General features: G+C 45.8%; 1 protein-coding gene across 2 annotated transcripts in view; it reads left to right on the forward strand.

Moving 5' to 3' along the window:
• The window catches only part of KLF7 (KLF transcription factor 7), a 284,623-nt gene that overhangs the window by 223,035 nt on the left and 34,753 nt on the right, over positions 1 to 26,835 (forward strand). For both annotated transcript variants that reach the window (XM_068244976.1, XM_068244975.1), the window contains exon 3: positions 6,119 to 6,242. In XM_068244976.1, the coding sequence (XP_068101077.1) occupies positions 6,119 to 6,242 (124 nt within the window). The remainder of the gene's footprint in view (positions 1 to 6,118; positions 6,243 to 26,835) is intronic.

A 26,835-nucleotide genomic window follows, 5' to 3' on the forward strand; every position in this document is an offset into this window, starting at 1 on the left:
ACTCCCTACAATCTAGGGCCAGTGATGGCCACCACACACACCTAGACAGTAAATCCTGCGTTCTGGCCATCCCAGGGTGCCCTGAATTTTTATGTGCATGAAACAAGTGTAAAATTTGCAGTCTCAAATGAAGTGGTACAAATAGAACTCCGTCAGGTTTCCCTTCGGGAATATCCTGTTGATAAGGCCCCAAAGCAAGCGACCAATCTTCCCAGGTTTCGGTGGCTGCCACGACAACTTTTTCAGGCAGTATGTTCTCGGAAGTTGGTGGCTGTACTGTCTCGGGCTCAAAACATCTAGACAGGGCATCTGCCTTGACACTTTTACTCCCTGGCTTAAACGTAATAATAAATCTGAATCTTGAAAAGAATAACGACCAGCGGGCCTGTAGAGGGCAAGGCTCTTGGCCCCTTTAATATATTCCAAGTTTTTGTGGTCAGTATAGACTGTATTCATATGTTCTGCCCCTTCGAGCCAATGACGCCATTCCTCAAACGCGAGTTTAATAACTAACAGCTCTCGGTTACCGATATCGTAATTTCTCTCAGCAGGAGAGAATTTACGTGAGAAGAAAGCACATGGATGCAGTCTGCCCTGGAAACCCGAGTGTTGAGACAGCACAACCCCGACCCCAATCTCTGATGCGTCCACCTCAACTATAAAGGGACAAGTGACGTCAACATGTCGCAAAATAGGGGCGGAGCAAAACAAGTTCTTCAAAGATGAAAAAGCAGAATGTGCTTCGGGTGACCAATGATAAGTGTCAGCTCCTTTTTTTGTGAGATTAGTGAGAGGTGACACTACAGAAGAAAAACCCTTGATACATTTTCTGTAATAATTGTCAAAGCCAAGAAATCTTTGGAGTGCCTTCAGCCACATGGGCTGTGGCCACTCCAAAATGGCAGCTACTTTTTTGGGGTCCACGGAGAGTCCTGAGGTAAATGATATACCCCAAGAAAGGAACTTCCGACACCTCAAAAAGACATTTCTCAATTTTTGCATATAAAGAATTCTGTCTCAGTTTTTTCAGAACAAACTTCACATGCTCCCTGTGTTTAGCTAGACTGGGTGAGAAAATCAGTATGTCGTCCAGATATACCAGGACTAATCGTTCCAGGACCTCTCGGAAAATCTCATTGACCAACTCCTGGAAGACAGCAGGAGCGTTTCACAACCCGAAGGGCATAACAAGGTACTCATAGTGCCCGTCAGGTGTGTTAAATGCCGTCTTCCATTTGTCACCCTCCCTTATGCGTACCAGGTTGTATGCACCTCACAGATCGAGTTTAGAAAAGACACATGCATCAGTAACCTGGGAGAGCAAGTCGTCAATTAACGGGAGTGGGTAATGATTCTTTATGGTAATTTTATTCAGTTCTCGATAATCTATGCAGGGGCGAAGCCCACCGTCCTTTTTTTGAACAAAAAAGAACCCTGCTGCGGCAGGAGGCTTAGAAGGACGGATAAAACCTTTCGCAAGGTTTTCTTTAATGTAGTCCTGCATAACGACTTTTTCAGGAGCGAGCAGGTTATACAAATGACCTCTAGGGGGCATACAACCAGGCCTTAACTCAATGGGGCAGTCAAAACTTCTGTGTGGAGGAAGTTTGTCCACCGACTTAGGACAAAAAACAGCAGCAAATTCAGCATATTGTGCAGGTAACCCTTCTATCTGGTGGTGCAAACAGCAACATTCTCCATACAATGATGATGGCAAAAGGAGGACCAGCTAAGCAACTGGCTGGAGCTCCAATCTATCTGAGGAGAATGCTTTTGCAACCCCGGCATTCCAAGGATTACAGTAGAAGTAGCCATTTTAAGCACAAAAACTTGTATTTGTTTTCTATGCAATACCCCCACATGGCATAACAAACTAGAAGTCTGAGACAGGAGACGGCTCCCTTGAAGTGGAGAGTCATCCACTGCAGTGAGGACAATCTGTCTGTCTAAGGGAAGCAGGGGAATCCCCAATTTCTTAACAAAAACGTAATCTATAAAATTGGCGGCAGAACCCGAATCTATAAATGCCTGGGTAGACCGGACCTGATCTTCCCAGGAAATAGAACAAGGGAGTAGTAACCGATTATCAAGTAGAGGTAACACTGGCTCGCCTAGGGTAGTACCTCTAGCTACTCCTAGGCGACAGAGTTTTCCGCCTTTTTAGGACAGTTCTGTACTATATGGTCCTTTTCTGCGCAATATAGACAGAGCCCCTCCGACCGTCGATTTTTCTCGACCTCTGACAATTTAGAATGTCCGATCTGCATCAGTTCATCCTGAGGAGGAGAAGGGTTAAGAGAGGTGACGGGAACAGGGCGTCTACCACGAGCTTGTCTTTGATAATGAATGCGGCGATCTATTCTTACTGCAAGTGAGATCGCATCATCAACAGTCTTGGGTTCAGGATGACTTAGCATTACATCCACAATGGGGTCGGATAACCCAGATAAAAAACAGTCTAAAAAGCAAACTGTCCCCACCTAGCCGATACCGCCCACCGTCTAAACTGTGCAGCATAGGTCTCTGCGGTGTCCCTGCCTGAGACTTTTAAGTTTCCTCTCAGCAGTGACTGCGATATCTGGATCATCGTATATAATAGCCATTGATTTGAAAAAATTCTGAACTGAAGATAATGCCTTATGACCACTAGGAAGACTGTAGGCCCATATCTGTGAATCCCTTGATAAAAGTGTTTTAATGAAGGTTACCCTCTGACTCTCAGTCCCTGATGAAACAGGTCTCATCTCAAAGTAAGAGAGGCAGCGGTTCCTGAAATTCTGATCTGTGCCGTGAAAATTTTCCCGGCATAGGCATTCTAGGCTCTATAACTGGAGGGGACTGCACTGGTCCAGTTGCAGTCTGGAGGGTGCGGACCGCCCCAGACAGCTGAGTGATCTGAGTCTGATTATCTACTGCTGTGGTCAAGGCCCCAACCTGGTTACACAGTGCGTCCATAGACATTTTGGTCTGCTGTTCTGTAACGATTTGTGTCAGCAAAGAACAGTATTCTGATTATTAGGTGATCTGCAGTATCACCTATAATGCAGATATATACCTGATTATATGGTGATCTGCAGAATCACCTATAATACTGGTATATAAGAAACTGATGTGACAGCAAATAGCAAAGAGTGATTGGTGCAACAGTAGTACTGATAGCTTTGGCAATACCTCACCAGAGGAGCTGGTGGGTGCTAACAGTACAGTGCCCCTCACCAGAGTCAAGGGCCCTCTGGTGAGAGTAGAGTGGTCAGACAGATCGGGTTCGGCAACAGACAGACAGATGCAGTACAAAATCGGGAGGCAGAGACAGGAAGGTATAAGCAAAGCAGAGTCGGCAGCAAGATCAGATGGGCAGAGGTACAGAGTCATTGAGCAGAAGAATAGTCAGAACGAGCCAGAGTCATACACAAATAATAACACAGTAATGTAAATCTTTGAGGCTATCAGATTGAGGAATCGAACAGATAATTTCCGACCGGTCCAATCGAATTCCCATCAATTTTGTGATCGATGTTGTTTAGTTATCAACGCAAAATTTATTGCATTATCAATCAGGAAAATTTGTAAGTCTACACACAAGCAGCTTTTTATCAGATCACAGGTCGCTTTGATGGAAAATTGTACCGTGTGTATGAGGCTTAACACTTCCAATGCTGTTTATTTAAAGGGGCTCCGAGCAGTGCAGAAACGATGGGAACATGCATATCATTTTAAAGCTCTCTTTCTCCTCTTTCCAATGATATATAAACCGCCGCCCTACGCCTTTTAGTTTTCGCAATTTTCGCGATTGAAATTGCCGCGGCCGTGATTTCTATCACGAAAATAGAGAAAACTAAAAGGCGTAGGGCGACAATTTAGGTGTCGTCAGAAAGAGGAGAAAGAGAGCTTTAAAATGATATCCATCTTTCCATAGTTACATTGTATTACACAGGGAGACTTTTTCTCAAAGTCAGCAGCTCCATTCAGCAGAAAAAGTCGCCCTGTGTAGTACAATGTAACTATGGAAAGATGCATATCATTTTAAAGCTCTCTTTCTCCTCTTTCTGATGACACCTAAATCGTCGCCCTACGCCTTTTAGTTTTCTCTATTTTCGTGATCAATTTCAATCGCGAAAATAGCGAAAACTAAAAGGCGTAGGGCGGAGGTTTATATATCATTAGAAAGAGGAGAAAGAGAGCTTTAAAATGATATGCATCTTTCCATAGTTTCTGCACTGCTCGGAGTCCCTTTAAAATGATACTGGACCCCCTATCTAGTTACCTTCACTGAGATGTGGGTAGGATGGATTGCATATGAGTGAGAGCTTGTTTAACAGTGCCTTATAGATATTAGTGTCCTCTCTAAACCTGCCTCTAATGAAGTTCTGTTAGCTCTGCTTCTGTTTCCTGTGGTTATCTTGCTGTAAAGTATTATGACTTTAACAAATTAAGAAAACAGGCACCAAGATTGGGAGACTATAATGTCTGACCCTCAGGTGCTGCTCAACACTTCTCATTATTGTTGCTGGTAGGTGTACCTCTCAGTTGTTACTGTCCATCAGAAACGTGGATTGAATGAGTCTATGGCCCATATGCAATTTTAGTTTTCTCCTACGTTTTCTCCTAGGATGTAATTTTTCATCTTCTATTTTAAATAATTTTCCAGCACTTTTCAACTGAAAAAGTACTGAGAAGTAAGTGCAAAAGTATTATCAAAATTATTTTGAGTATTTTCTTGCTTGCTGGTGGCTTAAAAGGCATTTTATTGACACATTGAAAAATATCACCTAGGAGAAAACTCAGGTGAAAAAGTGAATTGCATATGGCGCTATATGTGCTGACTTAAGTCCATGAAGACAACAAATAAAATGTCCAGTGTAGGCAGCAGTGCTTATAGTAATTTGGCAGCAGACAGCTCAGGGGATCGTATAGAAGTGAATTTCAAAAATCTAGGCCAGCATATAATGGCTGGTTCAGACGGATGCTTGCGGAACGTTTACCGCAACCGTTCGGAACGTCGCAGTAAACGCTCCCATTCAAGTGAATGGGAGTGTTTACACCGAGCTTTTGTGTGCGTTTGCACGATCGCGGCGTTCGGGTCCCGATTTTCGCTAGCGTTAGAGCTGCCCCTGGAAGCGACACATCGCTTCCAGGGGACGGCCAACCGCGACGGCTAATGTACCCCTAGGGGAATAAAAAACGCGACCGCATTGGAACGTGGCGCGAAGGCTACTGGAAGCCTGACCGTGCAGCCGCCGCAACGCCCCCAAACGCGACGCCACGCAGACGTTCGTCTGAACCAGCCCTAAATCTGAAGCTGAAAGACCAATATTACAATCTGACAATGATACATAAACTGTATGGAAAATTATACTGTACTTGCAAAATATCACACCTGAGGGATCTGAAGATGGAGATATTAGCGTAGAACAACTGCTGGAAACAGCAAAAAATATTATTACATTTTTTTGTCAGAGTACTTTTTAAGCATAATGTAAATAATGTTTTAGGAACTTACTCCTTAAAGTGAACCTCCAGACTAAAAATTGACTCAGCAGCACTGGAAAGGCCTGGTGTTTCTTTAACTGTTCAGAACTGACAGCATCAGAACTTTTTTTCTCTTATACAAGCCTCATTTTTAGCTGCACAGAAAAAAACTGCAGGGCATTTTTCCCCTAATGCTGTGCAAAGCATAATGAGATTTCTGATGTTGTTGTTCTCGTTCTGCTGTTTTGGTGCAATATTTTTTTTTTACATTTTGAATTTGACATTTGAAGCCTAGCACGTGCAGCTGGGAGGGGTGATCAGGACACAGGACAGTTGGAACTGTGTCTCATGCTCCTTGTCACCTCCTTTCAACCAAAAAGATAGCTGCCCCCATGACAAACATGGCAGCCCCCATGAATCACAAACATTTGGCTGTTCTTTTAAAGCGGGGTCGGTAAGAGATTATATTACCTATCTATTCTAATTAACATAACTAATGTAACGTAATGACAGTATGTTTGTTTAGGCTGAAGTTCCCCTTTAATGACTGGAGTTCTCTTTGATAATATTGGTATTTACAAAATCAGAATCAAGTCTTTAACTGTACAATTAGATGTCATCCCTTAATTTTTTTGGGATTTCTCTGCAGGTGAGAAGCCATATAAATGCTCCTGGGAAGGCTGTGACTGGCGTTTCGCTCGGAGTGATGAACTTACTAGGCACTACAGAAAACACACAGGGGCAAAGCCATTTAAATGTAACCACTGTGACAGGTGAGGCAATGATTACTTCAAGAAATGCATTACTTATAAACATAACATATTCTGAAGTTTACCCTAGAATTACATTTTAATGTATGCATGTAAATATGTAAGCTTAAATGTCTGTTTTTTAGTTGTAGAGCGTTAATGATTTTTGTATTGAACCAAAGGATTGCTTATTTTTTGTGCCTTTTGCATGCTAGATGTTGAAATAGGTAATTATAAAATGGTTACAAGTAAATTAAAAAAGCTTAATGCATTGGGGCATTCTATTTATATAGCTATATACACTTGACAAAACAACAAGTCCAAGTGAATCTGATCCAAACTAAATTTGTTCAGAATCAGATTTATTTTGCCAAGTTCAATGGGGGTTGTATCCAGAATTAGTTTTTGCACTGTAGGGTGGTGGACTGGTGGTACAGTAACATACATTGGTACAGTAAACAGTATGGAGCATTAATGATACAGTAGATAAAGGATATTTTACAAATGTTAGGCATAGATAAAAAAATGCAAAAAATGGACCCAGGAGAAGAACCAGGGGGGTACTCTAATGCCGTCTAAAATGCACTAAACAGCTATAAAAATGCTCTGCAGCTCAGATGCCCATGATCTGTCCATGAGGAAGAGAGAGGGGAGAGGAGAAAGGAGAGAGAAAATTATGGTAAAGAGGGAGAGAAAAATGGGACCCCGCATGACCCTTCCCCTCTCAGAGGCTGGGGGCCGATGGCTACCGCATGGAGGTAGACTATCAGCTTTGTAGATAAACTACAGAGCTGCTTTGATTTGAATGACTGGAATATATTCAAAGAATCCACCTAAATGAATGCACTGACGCTGTGACATCATACAGTATATTACCTTTGCGAAGAGTCCTGTATCCCCACTAAAAAGTGCATCAGATACAATAATGATAAACCCTGGTTTACATCACATCTTAGGAAGCTGCACCTCGACAAAGAAAGGGAATATCGTACAGGCAATAAAGTCCTCTACAAAGCTGTGAAATACAAACTGCAGAGAGCCATTACTGACGCAAAAAAAGATTATTCTAAAAAACTTGAGGAAAAATGTTCCACGGCCGACTCGTCCACAATATGGAAATCTCTACATGAAATTACCAACTACTGAAAGAAATCTCCACAATCACTACACAACCTGCAGCTTGAAAGTAAACTAAATAAATTTTATTGCAGGTTTGACACTACCGACAAAAGCCAAACACACCAAGCCAATTTGCATAATTTGCATCTCTGCAACAGGCAAACCGAGCACTCCTCCAGCCAGCCAACGTCTCCACCCACTGCGGTGCCTAAACATCTACACAACACAGGAGGCCAGACACAATCTGCTAACCTGTCCCCAGATGTTCATGCTCTACCAATACGCCAATCAGATGTAAACAAACTCTTCAAAAGACAGAAAACAACCAAAGCACCAGGACCAGACTCTGTAATTGTGAAATGTCTGAAACTCTGTGCCGATCAATTAGCACCTGTTTTCACAGACATATTCAAATCATCTCTGGAACTCTCAATTGTCCCTGCCTGTTTTAAAAGCTCAATCATTGTACCAACTCCAAAAAAAATCTAAACCTACATGCTTAAACGATTACAGGCCTGTTGCCCTGACATCATTGGTTATGAAAGCATTCGAAAAACTGATAATGGCTTATCTGAAATCCATCACAGATCCCCTGCTGGACTCTCTGCAATTTGCCTACAGGCCTAATAGATCCACAGACAACGCCATTAACATGTGTATGCATTATGTACTGCAGCATCTAGACACCCCAGGAACCTACACCAGGATTTTATTCATAGATTTCAGCTTGGCATTTAATACCATAATACCATCCCTGCTACACAGCAAGCTCTCCAAGCTACACATACCTGAATCCATCTGCAAATGGATAACCAATTTCTTAACAGACAGGAGCGTAATGTTAGACTTGGAAAACACACATCAAGCTCCCTGACAGTCAGTACCGGTGCTCCCCAGGGCTGTGTGCTTTCCCCACTGCTCTACTCACTTTACACCAATGACTGCATCTCCACAGATCCATCTGTTAAGGTTCTGAAGTTTGCAGATAACACAACAGTAGTTGGTCTCATTCAAAACGGGGATGAGTCTGCATACAGGCATGTAGTGGGACAGCTTTCCTCCTGGTGCAGCAGCAACAACTTGGAACTAAATGCTTTCAACTTTAGACTTTAGGAGATCTCCCCCCCCAGCACATCCCCTTGACCATAAATGTATCCACAATAACCCAGGTAGAGTCATTCAAGTTTCTTGGGTCCACGATCTCAAACAACCTAAAATGGGATAACAATACGGCCACTATCATCAAGAAAGCGCAGCAGAGGATGCATCATCTTTGGCAGCTGAGAAAGTTTGCCCTACCTAAAAAATCTAATGGTGCAGTTTTACACTGCAATCATCGAATCCACCATAAAATCATCTACTGTATGACTGTATGGTTCGGCTCCTGCTCAGCATTAGAAAAGGGGAGGCTGCAGAGCATTATCCAATCAGTGGAAAGGATAATTTTCTGTAGCTTACCTTCTCTGCAGGATCTTTACGCTAGCAGGTGCAGAAAGAGAGCAACCAAAATTGCCTCTGACCCCTCTCACCCAGCTCACTCCATCTTCCAGCTCATGCCTTTAGGAGTAAGATTCCGGTCAATCGCAACTAAAACCTCTAGACACAGGAACAGCTTTTTTCCACAGGTGGTAGCCATACTTAATGCTGAACCACGCTAGAGCTGCTAGGACTTGAAAGTAATCAGCACAGAACTGAAAATGAACAATTCTAACCTTGCTCACTGCCACTATACTCACATACAGGGAGTGCAAAATTATTAGGCAAGTGGTATTTTTGAGAAATAATTTTATTATTGAACAACAACCATGTTCTCAATGAACCCAAAAAAACTCATTAATATCAAAGCTGAATATTTTTGAAAGTAGTTTTTAGTTTGTTTTTAGTTTTAGCTATTTTAGAGGGATATCTGTGTGTGCAGGTGACTATTACTGTGCATAATTATTAGGCAACTTAACAAAAACAAATATATACCCATTTCAATTATTTATTTTTACCAGTGAAACCAATATAACATCTCAACATTCACAAATATACATTTCTGACATTCAAAAACAAAACAAAAACAAATCAGTGACCAATATAGCCACCTTTCTTTGCAAGGACACTCAAAAGCCTGCCATCCGTGGATTCTGTCAGTGTTTTGATCTGCTCACCATCAACATTGCGTGCAGCAGCAACCACAGCCTCCAAGACACTGTTCAGAGAGGGTTACTGTTTTCCCTCCTTGTAAATCTCACATTTTATGATGGACCACAGGTTCTCAATGGGGTTCATATCAGGTGAACAAGGAGGCCATTTCATTAGTTTTTCTTCTTTTATACCCTTTCTTGCCAGCCACGCTGTGGAGTACTTGGACGTGTGTGATGGAGCATTGTCCTGCATGAAAATCATGTTTTTCTTGAAGGATGCAGACTTCTTCCTGTACCACTGCTTGAAGAAGGTGTCTTCCAGAAACTGGCAGTAGGACTGGGAGTTGAGCTTGACTCCATCCTCAACCCGAAAAGGCCCCACAAGCTCATCTTTGATGATACCAGCCTAAACCAGTACTCCACCCCCACCTTGCTGGCGTCTGAGTCGGACTGGAGCCCTCTGCCCTTTACCAATCCAGCCACGGGTCCATCAAGACTCACTCTCATTTTATCAGTCCATAAAACCTGAGAAAAATCAGTCTTGAGATACTTCTTGGCCCAGTCTTGACGTTTCAGCTTGTGTGTCTTGTTCAGTGGTGGTTGTCTTTCAGCCTTTCTTACCTTGGCCATGTCTCTGAGTATTGCACACCTTGTGCTTTTGGACACTCCAGTGATGTTGCAGCTCTGAAATAAGGCTAAACTGGTGGCAAGTGGCATCTTGGCAGCTGCACGCTTGACTTTTCTCAGTTCATGGGCAGTTATTTTGCGCCTTGGTTTTTCCACACGCTTCTTGCGACCCTGTTGACTATTTTGAATGAAACGCTTGATTGTTCGATGATCACGCTTCAGAAGCTTTGCACTTTTAAGAGTGCTGCATCCCTCTGCAATATATCTCACTATTTTTCACCTTTCTGAGCCTGTCAAGTCCTTCTTTTGACCCATTTTGCCAAAGGATAGGAGGTTGCCTAATAATTATGCACACCTGATATTGGGTGTTGATGTCATTAGACCACACCCCTTCTCATTACAGAGATGCACATCACCTAATATGCTTAATTTGTAGTAGGCTTTCAAGCCTATACAGCTTGGAGTAAGACAACATGCATAAAGATGATGATGTGGACAAAATACTCATTTGCCTAATAATTCTGCACTCCCTGTACTGTCCTTGACTTGTAATATATGTACTGTCTGGCCTTGTATTTTTTTTTTATTTTTTTTTTGTGTGTTTGCATTTGTTAAGCAACTGCCAAGACAAATTCCTTGGAGGTGCAAACTTACTTGGCAAAATAAATTGATTCTGATTCTGATTCTATCAAGCCCGTTGGTTTGGGATGGTGAGCAGCAGTGGCCGGTGATGGTGACCTTGCCAGCGTGTGGAGTTATGGAGGCCTATCTCCCCAGGCAGAGTTAGAGTTCACTGTGGCCCATGGCTGCTGCGGAGACTGGTGGTTCATCATAAGGCTTGTACAGCTGGTAAAGTTGGCAGACTCTTAGTTGCAGTGTGGTGGACCCATGAAGAAAGGGCTACGATGGCTTAGCAGCATGCAGTGGCAGTGGTGGCCTGGCATCAGACTCAGATGAGAGGCGTGGGGGACACCATGATGTCTGGCTCATTAAAAATCTGAGAACATGGAGTACCTGGAGGCTTCTGGTTGTAAAGGTGATGAGCGGTGGCCTGGCTCTCCTGGGTTGAAGCCAGCAGGAAGAGGGTGAGGAAGTGCTACAAGCTGGAGCCCTGTAGCGGTGGCTACTATCCTGGCTCTCTCTTAGTTATTGTAACGATTGGTGTTAGCATGCAGAGAGAATCTGATTATTGGTGATCTGCAGTATCACCAAGAATGCAGATATATTACTAACCTCTGGACACCTATGGGTATGTAAGTGTTTGGTGTAACAGTAGTACTTTGAGCAATGCACCTGCAGAGCAGGTGATATTAGGCAGTAAAGGAACACTGCTCTGAGAGCACAGGAACTGTGAGAAAACGTGGAAAAGCCGCCGCATATGCCAAGAGCGAGGCGGCTGATTCCGCGTCCAAAGCGGCGGTTTGCACGCATGGACACGCGTCTGGTAGTATGGTGGAATGCGGAAAAGCCACCGCATGTCCTGACAGCAAAGCGTCTGTTTCCGCGTTCAACGCGGCGGTTTGCATGCAGCAGCATGATCTTGGTGTGGCTGGGTCTGTTAGTGCACATAGGCAGATGGAGAGCTACGCGCGTGCGGGCCTGAACTCAGGACCTTTATACCAGCAGGGGAAGTGTCAGCTGATCAGGAAGATCAGCTGATTCCTGCAGGACTCATGATTGGTTGAATGGCTCGGGCGGGGCGGCAGAGTCCAGCAACTATATATTCTGCTGCTTGTCAGTTGCTGGTTGTCTGCCATTGCTAACACTCAGACCTTAGCTAGACCCTACAGTGTGCCAGAACCGGCTGGAGCTGGGAATCCACACTGAGTCAGATTCTTGATAGTTTAAAGTACTAATTGAATTGTATTATTTGTTAGACCAGTTCCAGGGTGTTGATATCAAGGTCCTCACACCTCAGACTAGGAATACTGTGTATCTTCTGTGTATTCTCTAGCATAGTTCCAGGGTGTTGAGATCAAGGCCCTCACATCCAAGACTAGGGAACTGTATTATCGTTTATGTTATACTCCAGACTAGTTCCAGGGTGTTGATGATCACGGAACTCACACCCAAGACTAGGGAATTGTATTATCATTTATTTTATGCTCCAGACTAGTTACAGGGTGTTGTGAATACGGACCTCACACCCCAGACTAGGTTTGTGTTACGTTAGCCCAGTTCAGGGCAAAACCTTACATATTAGCAGCAGGGCTTCCTGCATCCCAGCCTTGGTCCCTTGCTCAGGGGTCCACAGGCTACAAGAATATCACCCACCACTCAGGGGTGAATTCCTCAGGAGTATAGGCCGCCAGCTCCTCTGGTGGTCTTTACTCAGAGTTGTTACTGTTGCACCAAACACTTACACTCTCTCTGGTGTCTAGAGGTTAGACATATCTGATTGTTGACGATTCCGCAGATCCTCAATAATCGGGTATATCTGTATTCTTGGGGATACTGCGGATCGCCAAGGATCAGATTCTCTCTCTGGTTGCTGACACCGATCGTTACAGGAACCTTCCAGCAGCCTGAGACTCTCCAAGGGGTGGAGTCAGGTTGGAGACAGGAAGGGCCAGAGAGTGAGTGACACCAGAAGGTGGATGTCACTATCTGGTCTGGAGACTATCACTTAAGGGGAGAGATAGATCTCGAGGTCGGACAAGCCTGGTCGGTATCACACGGACAGATAAAGTACAAAGACAGAAGGCTGATTCAGTATCCAAGGCAACGTAATATCAGATATGCGAGGTACCGAATCAGAGGACAGAAGAGTAGTCAAGAAAGCAATAAGTCATAACAGATATCAAACAATGCCTAGTCTGGGTGTGAGGTCTGTGGTCTCTCCACCCTGGAACTAGTCTGATGTATAACAAAATGATTGCACAAGTTCCCTAGTCTTGGGTGCGAGGTCCGTTGTCTCAGCACCCTGGAACTAGTCTGGAGTATAACACAAAATAACAGTTCAAGTAATCTGGCTCAGTGTTAATTCCCAGGTCCTCCTGGTTCAAACACACTGTAGGATCTGACTAAGGTCTGAGTGCTTCCACGTAGTGTTCGCAATGGCAGACAATTTCCAACTGGCCAGCAGTAACTATATATGGAGTAGTGTTCTCCAGCACCACCCCTAATTGACCAACCAATAGTATCCTGCTCTGGAGTCAGCTGATCGGCGTGATCAGCTGACTCTCTCTGCCCAGTATAAGAATTCTGCCTCTCAGCGCGTGCGCGCGTATTCCTAAGCCTGTGTGCACTAACAGACTCAGCCACACCAGACACACACTGCCGCGTGCAAACCGCCGCGCTGGACCCGGATCCAGCCCCCTTACTGTTGTTGCATGCGGCGGCTTTTCCGCGTTCTGCCCTGCTACCACGCTTCCACGTGCAAACCACCGCATTGGACGCGGAATCAGCCGCCTCCTCAGTAGCACACGCGGCGGATTTTCCGCGTTCTCTCACAGTACACCCCCCCCGAGGAGTAGACTCCGGACATCTCCTGCCCAGCTTCTCAGGATGCAAGTTATGGAATTCCCTTTTCAACTCCTCTGCGTGCATGTGACATTCTGGTACCCAAGTTCTCTCCTCAATGCCATACAACTTCCAGTGTACCAAATACTGCACGGAGTTCTGCACAAGCCTTGAGTCTAGAATCTTCTCAATTTCATACTCTGGTTGGTCATCAATCAACACGGGGGGGGGGGGGGGGAGCGGAATCCACGTGTACTGCCGGCTTGAGCAAGGACACATGGAACGATCTCACACCTCGCATGCTGGTGGGGAGATCAATGCCATAAGTGGCATCATCGATTTTCCTGGTCACTGGAAACGGACCCACAAATCTGGGACCTAACTTGGAAGACAGTTGCTTCAGAGCCAAATGTCATGTGGACACCCAGACCAAGTCACCTGGAAGGAATTCCCACTCTATGGAACGCCTTTTATCAGCCTATTTCTTCTGACTCTGAAAGGCCCTCCTCAAATTTCTTTCTACCATTCCCCAAGTCTGCTTCAAGGACCTCTGCCAATCCTCCAGGGCTGGAAACGGAGTGGCAGCCACTGGTAATGGGGTGAACTTAGGTGACCTTCCTGTCACCACCTGGAATGGAGAAAAACCTGAGGAGGAGCTCTTCAAGTTGTTGTGTGCAAATTCTGCAAATGGCAGGAATTTGACCCAGTCGGTCTGAACATCCGCCACATAACACCTCAGAAACTGTTCCAGAGACTGATTGGTTCTCTCGGTCTGGCCATTGGTCTGTGGGTGGTAGCCTGATGAAAAAGATAGTTCCATGTCCAACTGATGGCAGAATGCCCTCCAAAACTTAGAAACAAATTGGACTCCCTGATCTGACACTATATTTTCCGGAATACCATGCAGCCGGAAAATATGTTGGATGAAGAGATCGGCCAACTCCTGGGCTGAGGGGAGTCCTTTCAGGGGGACAAAATGGGCCATCTTGCTGAAACAATCGACTACCACCCAAATGACCGTCATGCCCTCAGACATGGGGAGTTCGCCCACAAAATCCATGGCAGATGGGTCCATGGCTCACTCGGGACTGGCAATGATTGCAATGTCCCAACAGGTGCCTGACAGGAGGGTTTGCTTCTAGCACAGACTGCACATTCTCTTACATACTCTTTGCAGTCAGTTGCCAATGACGGCCACCAGGCACACCTCACCACCAGGTCCTGAGTTCTAGTGGCCCCAGGATGCCCAGCATTCTTGTGGGAATGGAACAACTGCAGAATTTGAAGACGGAAAGGCAATGGTATGAACATGACCCCTTCAGGCTTCCCCTCAGGTACATCATGTTGGAACGGACTCAACCTTTTTGTCCAGTCCCTCCAGGTCTCAGAACCACTTTCTGAGGAAGAATGGTTTCTGGGTCTGAGGGCTGTGCTGTCTCGGGCTCAAAACATCTGGACAAAGCATCAGCCTTGATGTTCTTACTACCAGGGGTATACGTGATTACAAATGTGAATCTCGAGAAGAATAATAACCACCGAGCCTGTCAGGGGCTAAGTCTCTAAGCGCCCTCAATGTACTCCAAATTCTTGTGGTCAGTATAGACTGTAATGGTATGTTCTGCACCCTCTAGCCAATGTCGCCATTCCTCAAAGGCCAACTTAATGGCTAGGAGCTCCCTATTGCCTATATCGTAGTTCTTCTCTGCGGGTGAAAACCTACGTGAAAAATAGACACAGGGGTGTAACTTTCCCTGCAACCCAGAACGCTGAGATAGCACAGCCCCTACCCCTACCTCTGAGGAATCTACCTCCACGATAAAGGGGAAGGTGGTGTCGACATGTCTCAAAATGGGTGCAGTACAAAACAATTTCTTTAGAGTGGAGAAAGCAGCATGGGCCTCAGGGGACCAGTGGTGAGTATCTGCCCCTTTCTTTGTGAGACTGGTGAGAGGTGAGATCACCATAGAGTACCCCTTTATGAACCTCCTATAATAGTTGGCGAACCCCAGAAACCTCTGGAGAGCCTTCAGTCCCACAGGTTGGGGCCACTCCAAAACAGCTGAAACTTTTCCAGGGTCCATAGAGAGGCCTAGGTTGAAATTATGTACCCTAGAAAGGCAACAGAGGTCACTTCGAAAATGCATTTCTCCAGCTTAGCGTACAGCATGTTTTGTCTCAACTTCCGTAACACAAACTTAACATGATCTCTGTGCTCTGAGAGGTTGGACGAGAAAATTAGTATGTCGTCTAAGTATACTAAGACGAATTTGCCCAACACCTCTCTAAAGACTTCATTAATCAGCTCTTGAAAGACGGCCGGGGCATTACACAACCCAAAGAGCATCACCAGGTACTCGTAGTGCCCGTCGGGTGTGTTAAAGGCCGTCTTCCATTCATCACCGTCCCTGATCCGCACAAGGTTATAAGCACCCCTCAAATCCATTTTTTTTAGCATTGGTGACTTGAGTAAATAAATCGTCTATTAAAGGCAAAGGATAGCGATTTTTTACTGTAATTTTATTTAAGACTCGATAATCAATGCAGGACCGGAGGCCTCCATCTTTCTTTTTCACAAAAAAGAACCCTGCCCCTGCCGGGGATCGAGAAGGGCGAATAAAACCTTTAGCTAAGTTCTCTCGGATGTATTCCTTCATGGCCAACTTCTCTGGCCCAGATAAATTATAGAGATGACCTCTATGGGGCATACAACCAGACCTGGGATCAATGGGGCAATCAAAGGGACGGTGTGGAGGAAGTTTATCTGCTGACTTGGGACAGAAAACGTCTGCAAATTCTGAATACTGATCTGGCAATCCCTCCATATGAATCTTGGTTTTACCAAAGGTTACTTTCGCTAGACAATGATGATAGCACTGGGCAGACCAGCTTGTTAGCTGACCCGTAGCCCAATTAATCTGAGGCGAGTGAATTTGTAACCATGGCATGCCAAGAATGATCGTGGAGGTTGCCATTTGTAACACGAAAAATGATAAACTTTCTTTATGCATCACCCCTATTGTGACCCCCAAGTCTGGGGTCTGGGAAAGAGGGTGATTACTCTGCAGAGGGGAATCATCCACTGCAGTGACCCGAATCTGTTGTTTTAGTGGGGAGATCGGAATCCCCAATTTCTTAGCAAACTCATAATCCATAAAATTAGCTGCTGAGCCAGAGTCTATGAAGGCCTCAGTAGTCTATGTCTTATCCTGCCAGGATATAGTGCAAGAGAGAAGAAAACGTTTGTCATCGAGAGGTAAAGACTGCGCGCCTAGGGTATCACCTCCGACTACACCTAGGCAGCAGCGTTTCCCGACTTCTTGGGACAATTCTGCACTTTATGACTCCCCTCTGCACAGTATAGACAGAGCTGCTCTGTTTCCCTACGTCTCCGTTCCACCTGAGACAATCTCGACCGACCAATCTGCATTGGTTCCGGTGGGGGTGAAGCAGGTGTAGATGGAACAGAAGGAGACGCTGCGTAGGACAAGTACCTCACATTGTTCCTACCCCGGGTCTGTCTTTGGTATCGTACACGACGATCAATTCTGATGGCCAATGTAATGGCCTCATCGATGGATTTGGGCTCAGGATGACTCAACATTAACTCTGAGACCGAGTCTGACAGCCCTGATAAAAAACAGTCTAATAATGCAAATGAGCCCCATCTGGCTGAAACTGCCCATTTTCTGAACTCAGCTGCATAATTTTCAACCGGATCTCTGCCCTGCCGCAACGTCTTGAGCTTCCGCTCTGCGGTAGAGGCAATATCCGGGTCATCATATATTATGGCCATAGCTTCAAAAAATGCGTCAACCGAGGCTAACGCGCTGGAGACTATATGCCCAAGTCTGGGAATCTCCTGACAATAGTGTCTTAACCACCCTGGCGTTCTGATTAAATCGCCAGGGTGGCTGCGGGAGGGTTTTTTTTAAATAAAAAAAAAACTATTTCATGCAGCCAACTGAAAGTTGGCTGCATGAAAGCCCACTAGAGGGCGCTCCGGAGGCGATCTTCCGATCGCCTCCGGCGCCCAGAATAAACAAGGAAGGCCGCAATGAGCGGCCTTCCTTGTTTTGCTTATATCGTCGCCATAGCGACGAGCGGAGTGACGTCATCGACGTCAGCCGACGTCCTGACGTCAGCCGCCTCCGATCCAGCCCTTAGCGCTGGCCGGAACTTTTTGTTCCGGCTACGCTGGGCTCAGGCGGCTGGGGGGACCCTCTTTCGCCGCTGCTCGCGGCGGATCGCCGCAGAGCGGCGGCGATCAGGCAGCACACGCGGCTGTCAAATTGCCGGCTGCGTGTGCTGCTTTTTATTTGATGAAAATCGGCCCAGCAGGGCCTGAGCGGCGACCTCCGGCGGTGTTGGACGAGCTGAGCTCGTCCAGACCGCTCAGGTGGTTAATAAACGTAATTCTTTGTGCTACAGTTCCTGAAGAACTAGGTCTCAACTCAAAGTATGACAACACTCGATTTTTAAAATTTCGGAAGTCAGATCTGTGGCCAGAAAACCTTTCAGGTACAGACATGCGTATGTCTGTGCTAGGAGGAGATCGCACTGTATCCACAGCCGTCTGTAGGGCTTGCGCAGACCCAGACAAGGCATTAATCTGGGTCTGATGACCGTCCAGCACTGAGATAAAATTTTCCACCGAGGTGGTAAGTGCATCGAGACGGCTGCGGAGTGCATTCATTTGGGCTTGGTCTGCCGTTCTGTAATGATTGGTGTCAGCACGCAGAGAGAATCTGATTATTGGTGATCTGCAGAATCACCGATAATACAGATATATTACTGACCTCTGGACACCTATGGGTATGTAAGTGTTTGGTGTAACAGTAGTACTTTGAGCAATGCACCTGCAGGGCAGGTGATATTAGGCAGTAAAGGAACACTGCTTTGAGAGCACAGGAACCTTCCAGCAGCCTGAGACTCTCCAAGGGGTGGAGTCAGGTTGGAGACAGGAAGGGCCAGAGAGTGAGTGACACCAGAAGGTGGATGTCACTATCTGGTCTGGTCTCTTAAGAGGAGAGATAGCTCTCGAGGTCGGACACGCCTGGTTGGTATCACACAAACAGATAAAGTACAAAGACAGAAGGCTGATTCGGTATCCAAGGCAAGCAGGGTCTGGCAACGGAATATCAGATATGCGAGGTACCGAATCAGAGGACAGAAGAGTAGTCAAGAAAGCAATAAGTCATAACAGATATCAAACAATGCCTAGTCTGGGTGTGAGGTCCGTGGTCTCTCCACCCTGGAACTAGTCTGATGTATAACAAAATGATGGCACAAGTTCCCTAGTCTTGGGTGCGAGGTCCGTGGTCTCAGCAACCTGGAACTAGTCTGATGTATAAAACAAATGATAATACAGTCCCTAGTCTGAGTGCGAGGTCCATGGTCTCAGCACCCTGGAACTAGTCTGATGTATAACACAAATGATAATACAGTTCCCTAGTCTGAGTTCGAGGTCCGTGGTCTCAGCACCCTGGAACTAGTCTGGAGTATAACACAAAATAACAGTTCAAGTAATCTGTCTCAGTGTGAATTCCCAGGTCCTCCTGGTTCAAACACATTGTAGGATCTGACTAAGGTCTGAGTGCTTCCACGTAGTGTTCGCAACGGCAGACAATTTACAACTGGCCAGCAGTAACTATATATGGAGTAGTGCTCTCCAGCACCACCACTAATTGAACAACCAATAGTATCCTGCTCTGGAGTCAGCTGATAGGCATGATCAGCTGACTCTCTCTGCCCAGTATAAGAATGCTGCCTCTCAGCGCGCGCGCGCGTATTCCTAAGCCTGTGTGCACTAACAGACTCAACCACACCAGACACACGCTGCCACGTGCAAACCGGATTCAGCCGCCTTACTGTTGTTGCATGCGGCGGCTTTTCCGCATTCTGCCCTGCTACCAGACACACGCTTCCGCGTGCAAACCACCGCATTGGACGCCTCCTCAGTAGCACACGCGGCGGCTTTTCTGTGTTCTCTCACAGTTATACTTCAGTTACACTTAGTTATAATCCAAATCCAAACTCCTTAGCCACTTCGAACTACTCCATTTAGGGGTTAAAACGGGCACGTTTTAAACATCCTATTCGCACCAATTAGTGCACAAATAGGATCTTTTAAAACATCCACTTTCCTTTATGTAGTTAAACAGAACTTAAAAGGACATCTATTGATTAACCACTTAAGGACCGCCCCCAGCCGATGGGCGGCGGCAAAGTCCGGGCCCAAACGACCGCAATACGCCCATCGGCGGGGGCGGCTGCGGGAGTGGTTATGCGGCGATCGCGTCATTCGTGACGCGATCAGCCGCCGGGGACTGGCTCCGCCCACCGCTCGTAGTAACCCGCCGGCCGTTCGGAAGCGCCGGCGGGTTACTAGCACCCGGATCGCCGCACTTACATTGTATAATAGGCTTTGTAATGTATACAAAGCCTATTATACTGGCTGCCTCCTGCCCTGGTGGTCCCAGTGTCCGAGGGACCACCAGGGCAGGCTGCAGCCACCCTAGTCTGCACCCAAGCACACTGATTTCCCTCCCCCTGCCCCCTGATCGCCCACAGCACCCCTCAGACCCCCCCCTGCCCACCCCCCAGACCACTGTTTGCACCCAGTCACCCCCCTAATCACCCATCAATCACTCCCTGTCACTATCTGTCAACGCTATTTTTTTTTTATCCCCCCCCCCTGCCCACTGCCCCCTCCTGATCACCCCCCCACCCCTCAGATTCTCCCCAGACCCCCCCCCCAGACCCCTCCCCCCGTGTACTGTATGCATCTATCCCCCCTGATCACCTGTCAATCACCCGTCAATCACCCGTCAATCACCAGTCAATCACCCCCTGTCTCTGCTACCCATCAATCAGCCCCTAACCTGCCCCTTGCGGGCAATCTGATCACCCACCCACACCAATAGATCGCCCGCAGATCCGACATCAGATCATCTCCCAAATCCATTGTTTACATCTATTCTCTCCTCTAAACACCCACTAATTACCCATCAATCACCTATCAATCACCACCTGTCACTGTTACCCATCAGATTAGACCCTAATCTACCCCTTGCGGGCACCCAATCACCCGCCCACACGCTCAGATTGCCCTCAGACCCCCCTTTATCAATTCGCCAGTGCAATATTTACATCTGTTATTCCCTGTAATAACCCACTGATCACCTGTCAATCACCTATCAATCACCCCCTGTCACTGCCACCCATCAATCACCCCCTGTCACTGCCACCCATCAATCAGCCCCTAACCTGCCCCTTGCGGGCAATCTGATCACCCACCCACACCAATAGATCGCCCGCAGATCCGACATCAGATCACCTCCCAAATCCATTGTTTACATCTATTCTCTCCTCTAAACACCCACTAATTACCCATCAATCACCTATCAATCACCCCCTATCACCACCTGTCACTGTTACCCATCAGATTAGACCCTAATCTACCCCTTGCGGGCACCCAATCACTCGTCCACACGCTCAGATTGCCCTCAGACCCCCCTTTATCAATTCGCCAGTGCAATATTTACATCTGTTATTCCCTGTAATAACCCACTGATCACCTGTCAATCACCTATCAATCACCCCCTGTCACTGCCACCCATCAATCACCCCCTGTCACTGCCACCCATCAATCAGCCCCTAACCTGCCCCTTGCGGGCAATCTGATCACCCACCCACACCAATAGATCGCCCGCAGATCCGACATCAGATCACCTCCCAAGTGCAGTGTTTACATCTCTTCTCTCCTCTAAACACCCACTAATTACCCATCAATCACCCCCTACCACCACCTGTCACGGTTACCCATCAGATTAGACCCTAATCTGCCCCTTGCGGGCACCCAATCACCCGCCCACACCTCAGAACGTCCTCAGACCCCAGCCCTGATCACCTCGCTAGTGTATTGCTTGCATCTATTTTCCCCCTCTAATCACACCTTGAGACACCCATCAATCACCTCCTGTCACCCCCTAGCACACCTACCCATCAGATCAGGCCCTAATTTGCCCCGTGTGGGCTCCTGATCACTCGGCCAAACCCTCAGGTCCCCCTCAGACCCCCTTCCGATCACCTCCCCAGTGCATTGATTGCATCTATTTTCCCCTCTAACCGCCCCCTGAGACACCCATCAATCACCTCCTGTCACCCCCTAGCACTCCTATCCATCAGATCAGGCCCAAAACATCCTGTCATCTAAGAGGCCACCCTGCTTATGACCGGTTCCACAAAATTTGCCCCCTCATAGACCACCTGTCATCAAAATTTGCAGATGCTTATACCCCTGATCAGTCATTTTGAGAAATTTGGTTTCCAGACTACTCACAGTTTTGGGCCCGTAAAATGCCAGGGCAGTATAGGAACCCCACAAGTGACCCCATTTTAGAAAGAAGACACCCCAAGGTATTCTGTTAGGTGTATGATGAGTTCATAGAAGATTTTATTTTTTGTCACAAGTTAGCGGAAATTGATATGTATTGTTTTTTTTTTCACAAAGTGTCATTTTCCGCTAACTTGTGACAAAAAAAAAAATCTTCTATGAACTCACCATACTCCTAACAGAATACCTTGGGGTGTCTTCTTTCTAAAATGGGGTCACTTGTGGGGTTCCTATACTGCCCTGGCATTTAAGGGGCCCTAAACCGTGAGCAGTAGTCTAGAATCCAAAGGCCTCAAAATGACCTGTGAATAGGACGTTAGGCCCCTTAGCGCACCTAGGTTGCAAAAAAGTGTCACACATGTGGTATCGCCGTACTCAGAAGAAGTAGTATATTGTGTTTTGGGGTGTATTTTTACACATACCCATGCTGGGTGGGAGAAATCTCTCTGTAAAAGGACAATTGTGTGTAAAAAAAAAATCAAACAATTGTCATTTACAGAGATATTTCTCCCACCCAGCATGGGTATGTGTAAAAATACACCCCAAAACACATTATACTACTTCTCCTGAGTACGGCGGTACCACATGTGTGGCACTTTTTTGCACCCTAAGTGCGCTAAGAGGCCCAAAGTCCAATGAGTACCTTTAGGATTTCACAGGTCATTTTGCGACATTTGGTTTCAAGACTACTCCTCACGGTTTAGGGCCCCTAAAATGCCAGGGCAGCATAGGAACCCCACAAATGACCCCATTTTAGAAAGAAGACACCCCAAGGTATTCCGTTAGGAGTATGGTGAGTTCATAGAAGATTTTATTTTTTGTCACAAGTTAGCGGAAAATGACACTTTGTGAAAAAAAACAATTAAAATCAATTTCCGCTAACTTGTGACAAAAAAAAAAATCTTCTATGAACTCACCATCCTCCTAACGGAATACCTTGGGGTGTCTTCTTTCTAAAATGGGGTAATTTGTGGGGTTCCTATACTGTCCTGGCATTTTAGGGGCCCTAAACCGTGAGGAGTAGTCTTGAAACGAAATTTCTCAAAATGACCTGTGAAATCCTAAAGGTACTCATTGAACTTTGGGCCCCTTAGCGCAGTTAGGGTGCAAAAAAGTGTTACACATGTGGTATCGCCGTACTCAGGAGAAGTAGTATAATGTGTTTTGGGGTGTATTTTTCCACATACCCATGCTGAGTGGCAGAAATATCTCTATAAATAGACAATTGTGTGTAAAAAAAATAAAACAATTGTCATTTATGGAGATATTTCTCCCACCCAGCATGGGTATGTGTAAAAATACACCCCAAAACACATTATACTACTTCTCCTGAGTACGGCAATACCACATGTGTGGCACTTTTTTGCAGCCTAACTGCGCTAAGGGGCCAAAAGTCCAATGAGCATCTTTAGGCTTTACAGGGGTGCTTACAATTAGGCACCCCCCAAAATGCCAGGACAGTGAACACACCCCACAAATGACCCCATTTTGGAAAGTAGACACTTCAAGGTATTCAGAGAGGAGCATAGTGAGTCCGTGGCAGATTTCATTTTTTTTTGTTGCAAGTTAGAAGAAATGGAAACTTTTTTTTTCCTTTTTTTTGTCAGAAAGTGTCATTTTCCGCTAACTTGTGACAAAAAATAAAATCTTCTATGAACTCACCATGCCTCTCACTGAATACTTTGGGATGTCTTCTTTCCAAAATGGGGTCATTTGGGGGGTATTTGTACTATCCTGGAATTTTGGCCCCTCATGAAACCTGACAGGTGCGCAGAAAAGTCAGAGATGCTTGAAAATGGGAAAATTCACTTTTGGCACCATAGTTTGTAAACGCTATAACTTTTACCCAAACCAATAAATATACACTGAATGGGTTTTTTTTTTATCAAAAACATGTTTGTCCACATTTTTCGCGCTGCATGTATACAGAAATTTTACTTTATTTGAAAAATGTCAGCACAGAAAGTTAAAAAAATCATTTTTTTGCCAAAATTCATGTCTTTTTTGATGAATATAATAAAAAGTAAAAATCGCAGGAGCAATCAAATAGCATCAAAAGAAAGCTTTATTAGTGACAAGAAAAGGAGGTAAAATTCATTTAGGTGGTAGGTTGTATGACCGAGCAATAAACCGTGAAAGCTGCAGTGGTCTGAATGGAAAAAAAGTGCCTGGTCCTTAAGGGGTAGAAAGACTGTGGTCCTGAAGTGGTTAAAGCAACTTTTGTTTCAATGTTATATGGTAGGGCGCAAATAACACAAGTATTAGGAGCAGTTTCTTTCCTCACACAGCTCTGCCTCTCTGTTGTAAAATCATCAGACACCTCCAGATCAAAAAAAAAAATGTGTTGACTCTGCAGGACAGACCATGTTCCTGTACAGGGAGGTTGCTATCAACTCCTCAGAGTATAGTGTAATAATCACCTAGCTGAAAGAATCTGATTCATGTGGTGATTAGGGATTAAATTAGCAGAAATGTGTGTTTATTGTCTTCTTTTATCGGACTGTTCAGAAAGGCATTATCCATTTATCTTTATCAAGGTTTCCCCTTTCCAAGCATGGAGCAGCCAGAGTTTGTTACAAGCTGCAGACTTGAACCAGAAGTGTAACATCACAAGCAGTCACAGTCAGGAGTGGTGTATACATATCTCCTTGACTGCTAGTTATATTACAGCAATATTACAGCACATCTAGCTACCTGTTACCTCCTTTGATCAGCTTTCCTCCTCTGATCAGCTTTCCTCCTCAGCATTTCCTGCATGCTGTGATGAGAACACAGTGAAGTATTTGTGAGCTGTGTTAGGAGTGAAGGATGATTTTAAAGCAGACAGAGAAAACTGGGGTAATAAATACAGTGTCCCTGGCATTAGTGGTAATGTGAACCAGAGCCGGGACAAGGTCCTCCAGCACCCAAGGCTGAGACACCAAAGTGCGCCCCTCCATCCCTCCCCCCCAGGCGTCACACACTGATTGCTATTAGACTAAGAGGCGCCACAGGGCCGACAACCTCCCCAACACCTTAATATCTAGTTATCTGGCTTGCAGTCACTGCCATGTATCCCCTTTTCTTATTTCTTTCTGCTTCAAACACAATTAGGAATGACAGCTGAATGAATTCTGTGCCCCCTCCTACACTGCGCCCTGAGGCTGGAGCCTCTCCAGCCTATGCCTCGGCCCGGCCCTGATGTGAACCCTATACAGAGTATATTTTTTTTTTATTTTATCGATCGTTGTCCTTTAACCTCTTGAGGACCGCAGTGTTAAGCCCCTCTAAAGACCAGGCATTTTTCACTTAATAGGCCACTGCAGCTTTAAGGCCTTGCTGCAGGGCCGTCCAACTCAGCACACAAGTGATTCCCCCCTTCCCCCCTTCCTTTTCTCCCTACCAACAAAGCTTTCTGTTGGTGGGATCTGATCACTCCCCAGATGTTTATATTTGTGTTTTTTTTATAAATATTTGTTTTATTATTATTTAAATAAATATGCATATTCTTTTATTTTTGTAGTGTTCCCTCCCTCCCTCCGCCAGCCAATCAGCGTGATCAGCTGTAATAGGCTTCAGCTTCAGCCTATGACAGCCGATCACTTCCCTGCTTCTGAAAGGGACAGCTGTGTCACACGGCAATCCCCAGTACAGCGCTGCCTTAGATCTCAGCGCTGTACAGCAATAAAATATGGCAATATCTCCATCTAACAGTCTCCCAGCGGCGGTCGCTGCTGGGAGACTGAAGGTGGAGTGGAGCCATCAAAGCGGGGATGTGCGCGCATTGGCGCGCGCGATCACCCACAAACCACACCCCAAGGACCTTACACCGAATGGCGTTAGGTGGTCCTGGGGCTGTCGCCACGGCCCCGCCCATTGGCATGAAACGGTCGGCAAGTGGTTAGGTAGTTGACCACTGAGGGGTTTTTCCCCTTAAGGACCAGAGCAGTTTTCAACTTTCAGCGTTCCTCTCTTTCATTCACCAATAACTTAATCACTACTTATCACAATGAAATGAACTAAATCTTGTTTTTTTCGCCTCCAATTAGGCTTTTTTTGGGTGGTACATTATGCTAAGAACTAATTTATTCTAAATGCATTTTAACTGGAATAATAAGAACAAATTGAAAAAAAAATCATTATTTCTCAGTTTTCGGCCATTACAGTTTTAAATAAATCGTTCTACTGTGCATAAAACCCACACATTTTATTTGACAATTTGTACTGGTTATTGCAAGATTTAAAGAGAACCCGACGTGGGGTTCTGACAATGCAATCCACATACAGAGGCTGGGTCTGCCTATACTGCCCAGCCTCTATTGCTATTTCAATCCCCCCTAAGCCCCCCCGCACTCTGCTATCCCCCATAAATCACAGCCATGCTGCCGACACGCAGTGTGTCACAGCGGACTGTGTTTATCTCTGTACTGTCAGTCTGCCGCTTCCCCCACCTCCTGCATAGCTCCGGTCCCCACCTGCGTTCCTTCTCTCCCCGCTGATTGGAGGGAAGGGGCGACGGGTGCGGGACCAGAGCTATGCAGGAGGCAGGGGGAGCACGCAGAGTGACAGTACAGATGTAAACACAGCCCGCACAGCGTGGCTGTGATTTATGGGGGATTACAGAGCGCAGGGGAAACTTAGAGGGGATTGAAATAGCATCAGAGGCTGGGCAGTATAGGCAGACCCAGTCTTTGTACATGGATTGCATTGTCAGAACCCCGCCTCGGGTTCTCTTTAAAGTATTTCCCTAGTACAATGTATGGCGCCAATATTTTATCTGATAATAAAGGTGCATTTTTTGAGTTTTGCATCCATTACTAATTAAAAGCCAATATTTTTAAAAATAGCAGTAATATACCCTCTTGACATACATTTTAAAAAAAAGTCAGTCCCTAAGGTAACTATT

This window comes from Hyperolius riggenbachi, chromosome 7 (genome assembly GCF_040937935.1).
Source record: "Hyperolius riggenbachi isolate aHypRig1 chromosome 7, aHypRig1.pri, whole genome shotgun sequence".
NCBI classification, from domain to species: domain Eukaryota; kingdom Metazoa; phylum Chordata; class Amphibia; order Anura; family Hyperoliidae; genus Hyperolius; species Hyperolius riggenbachi.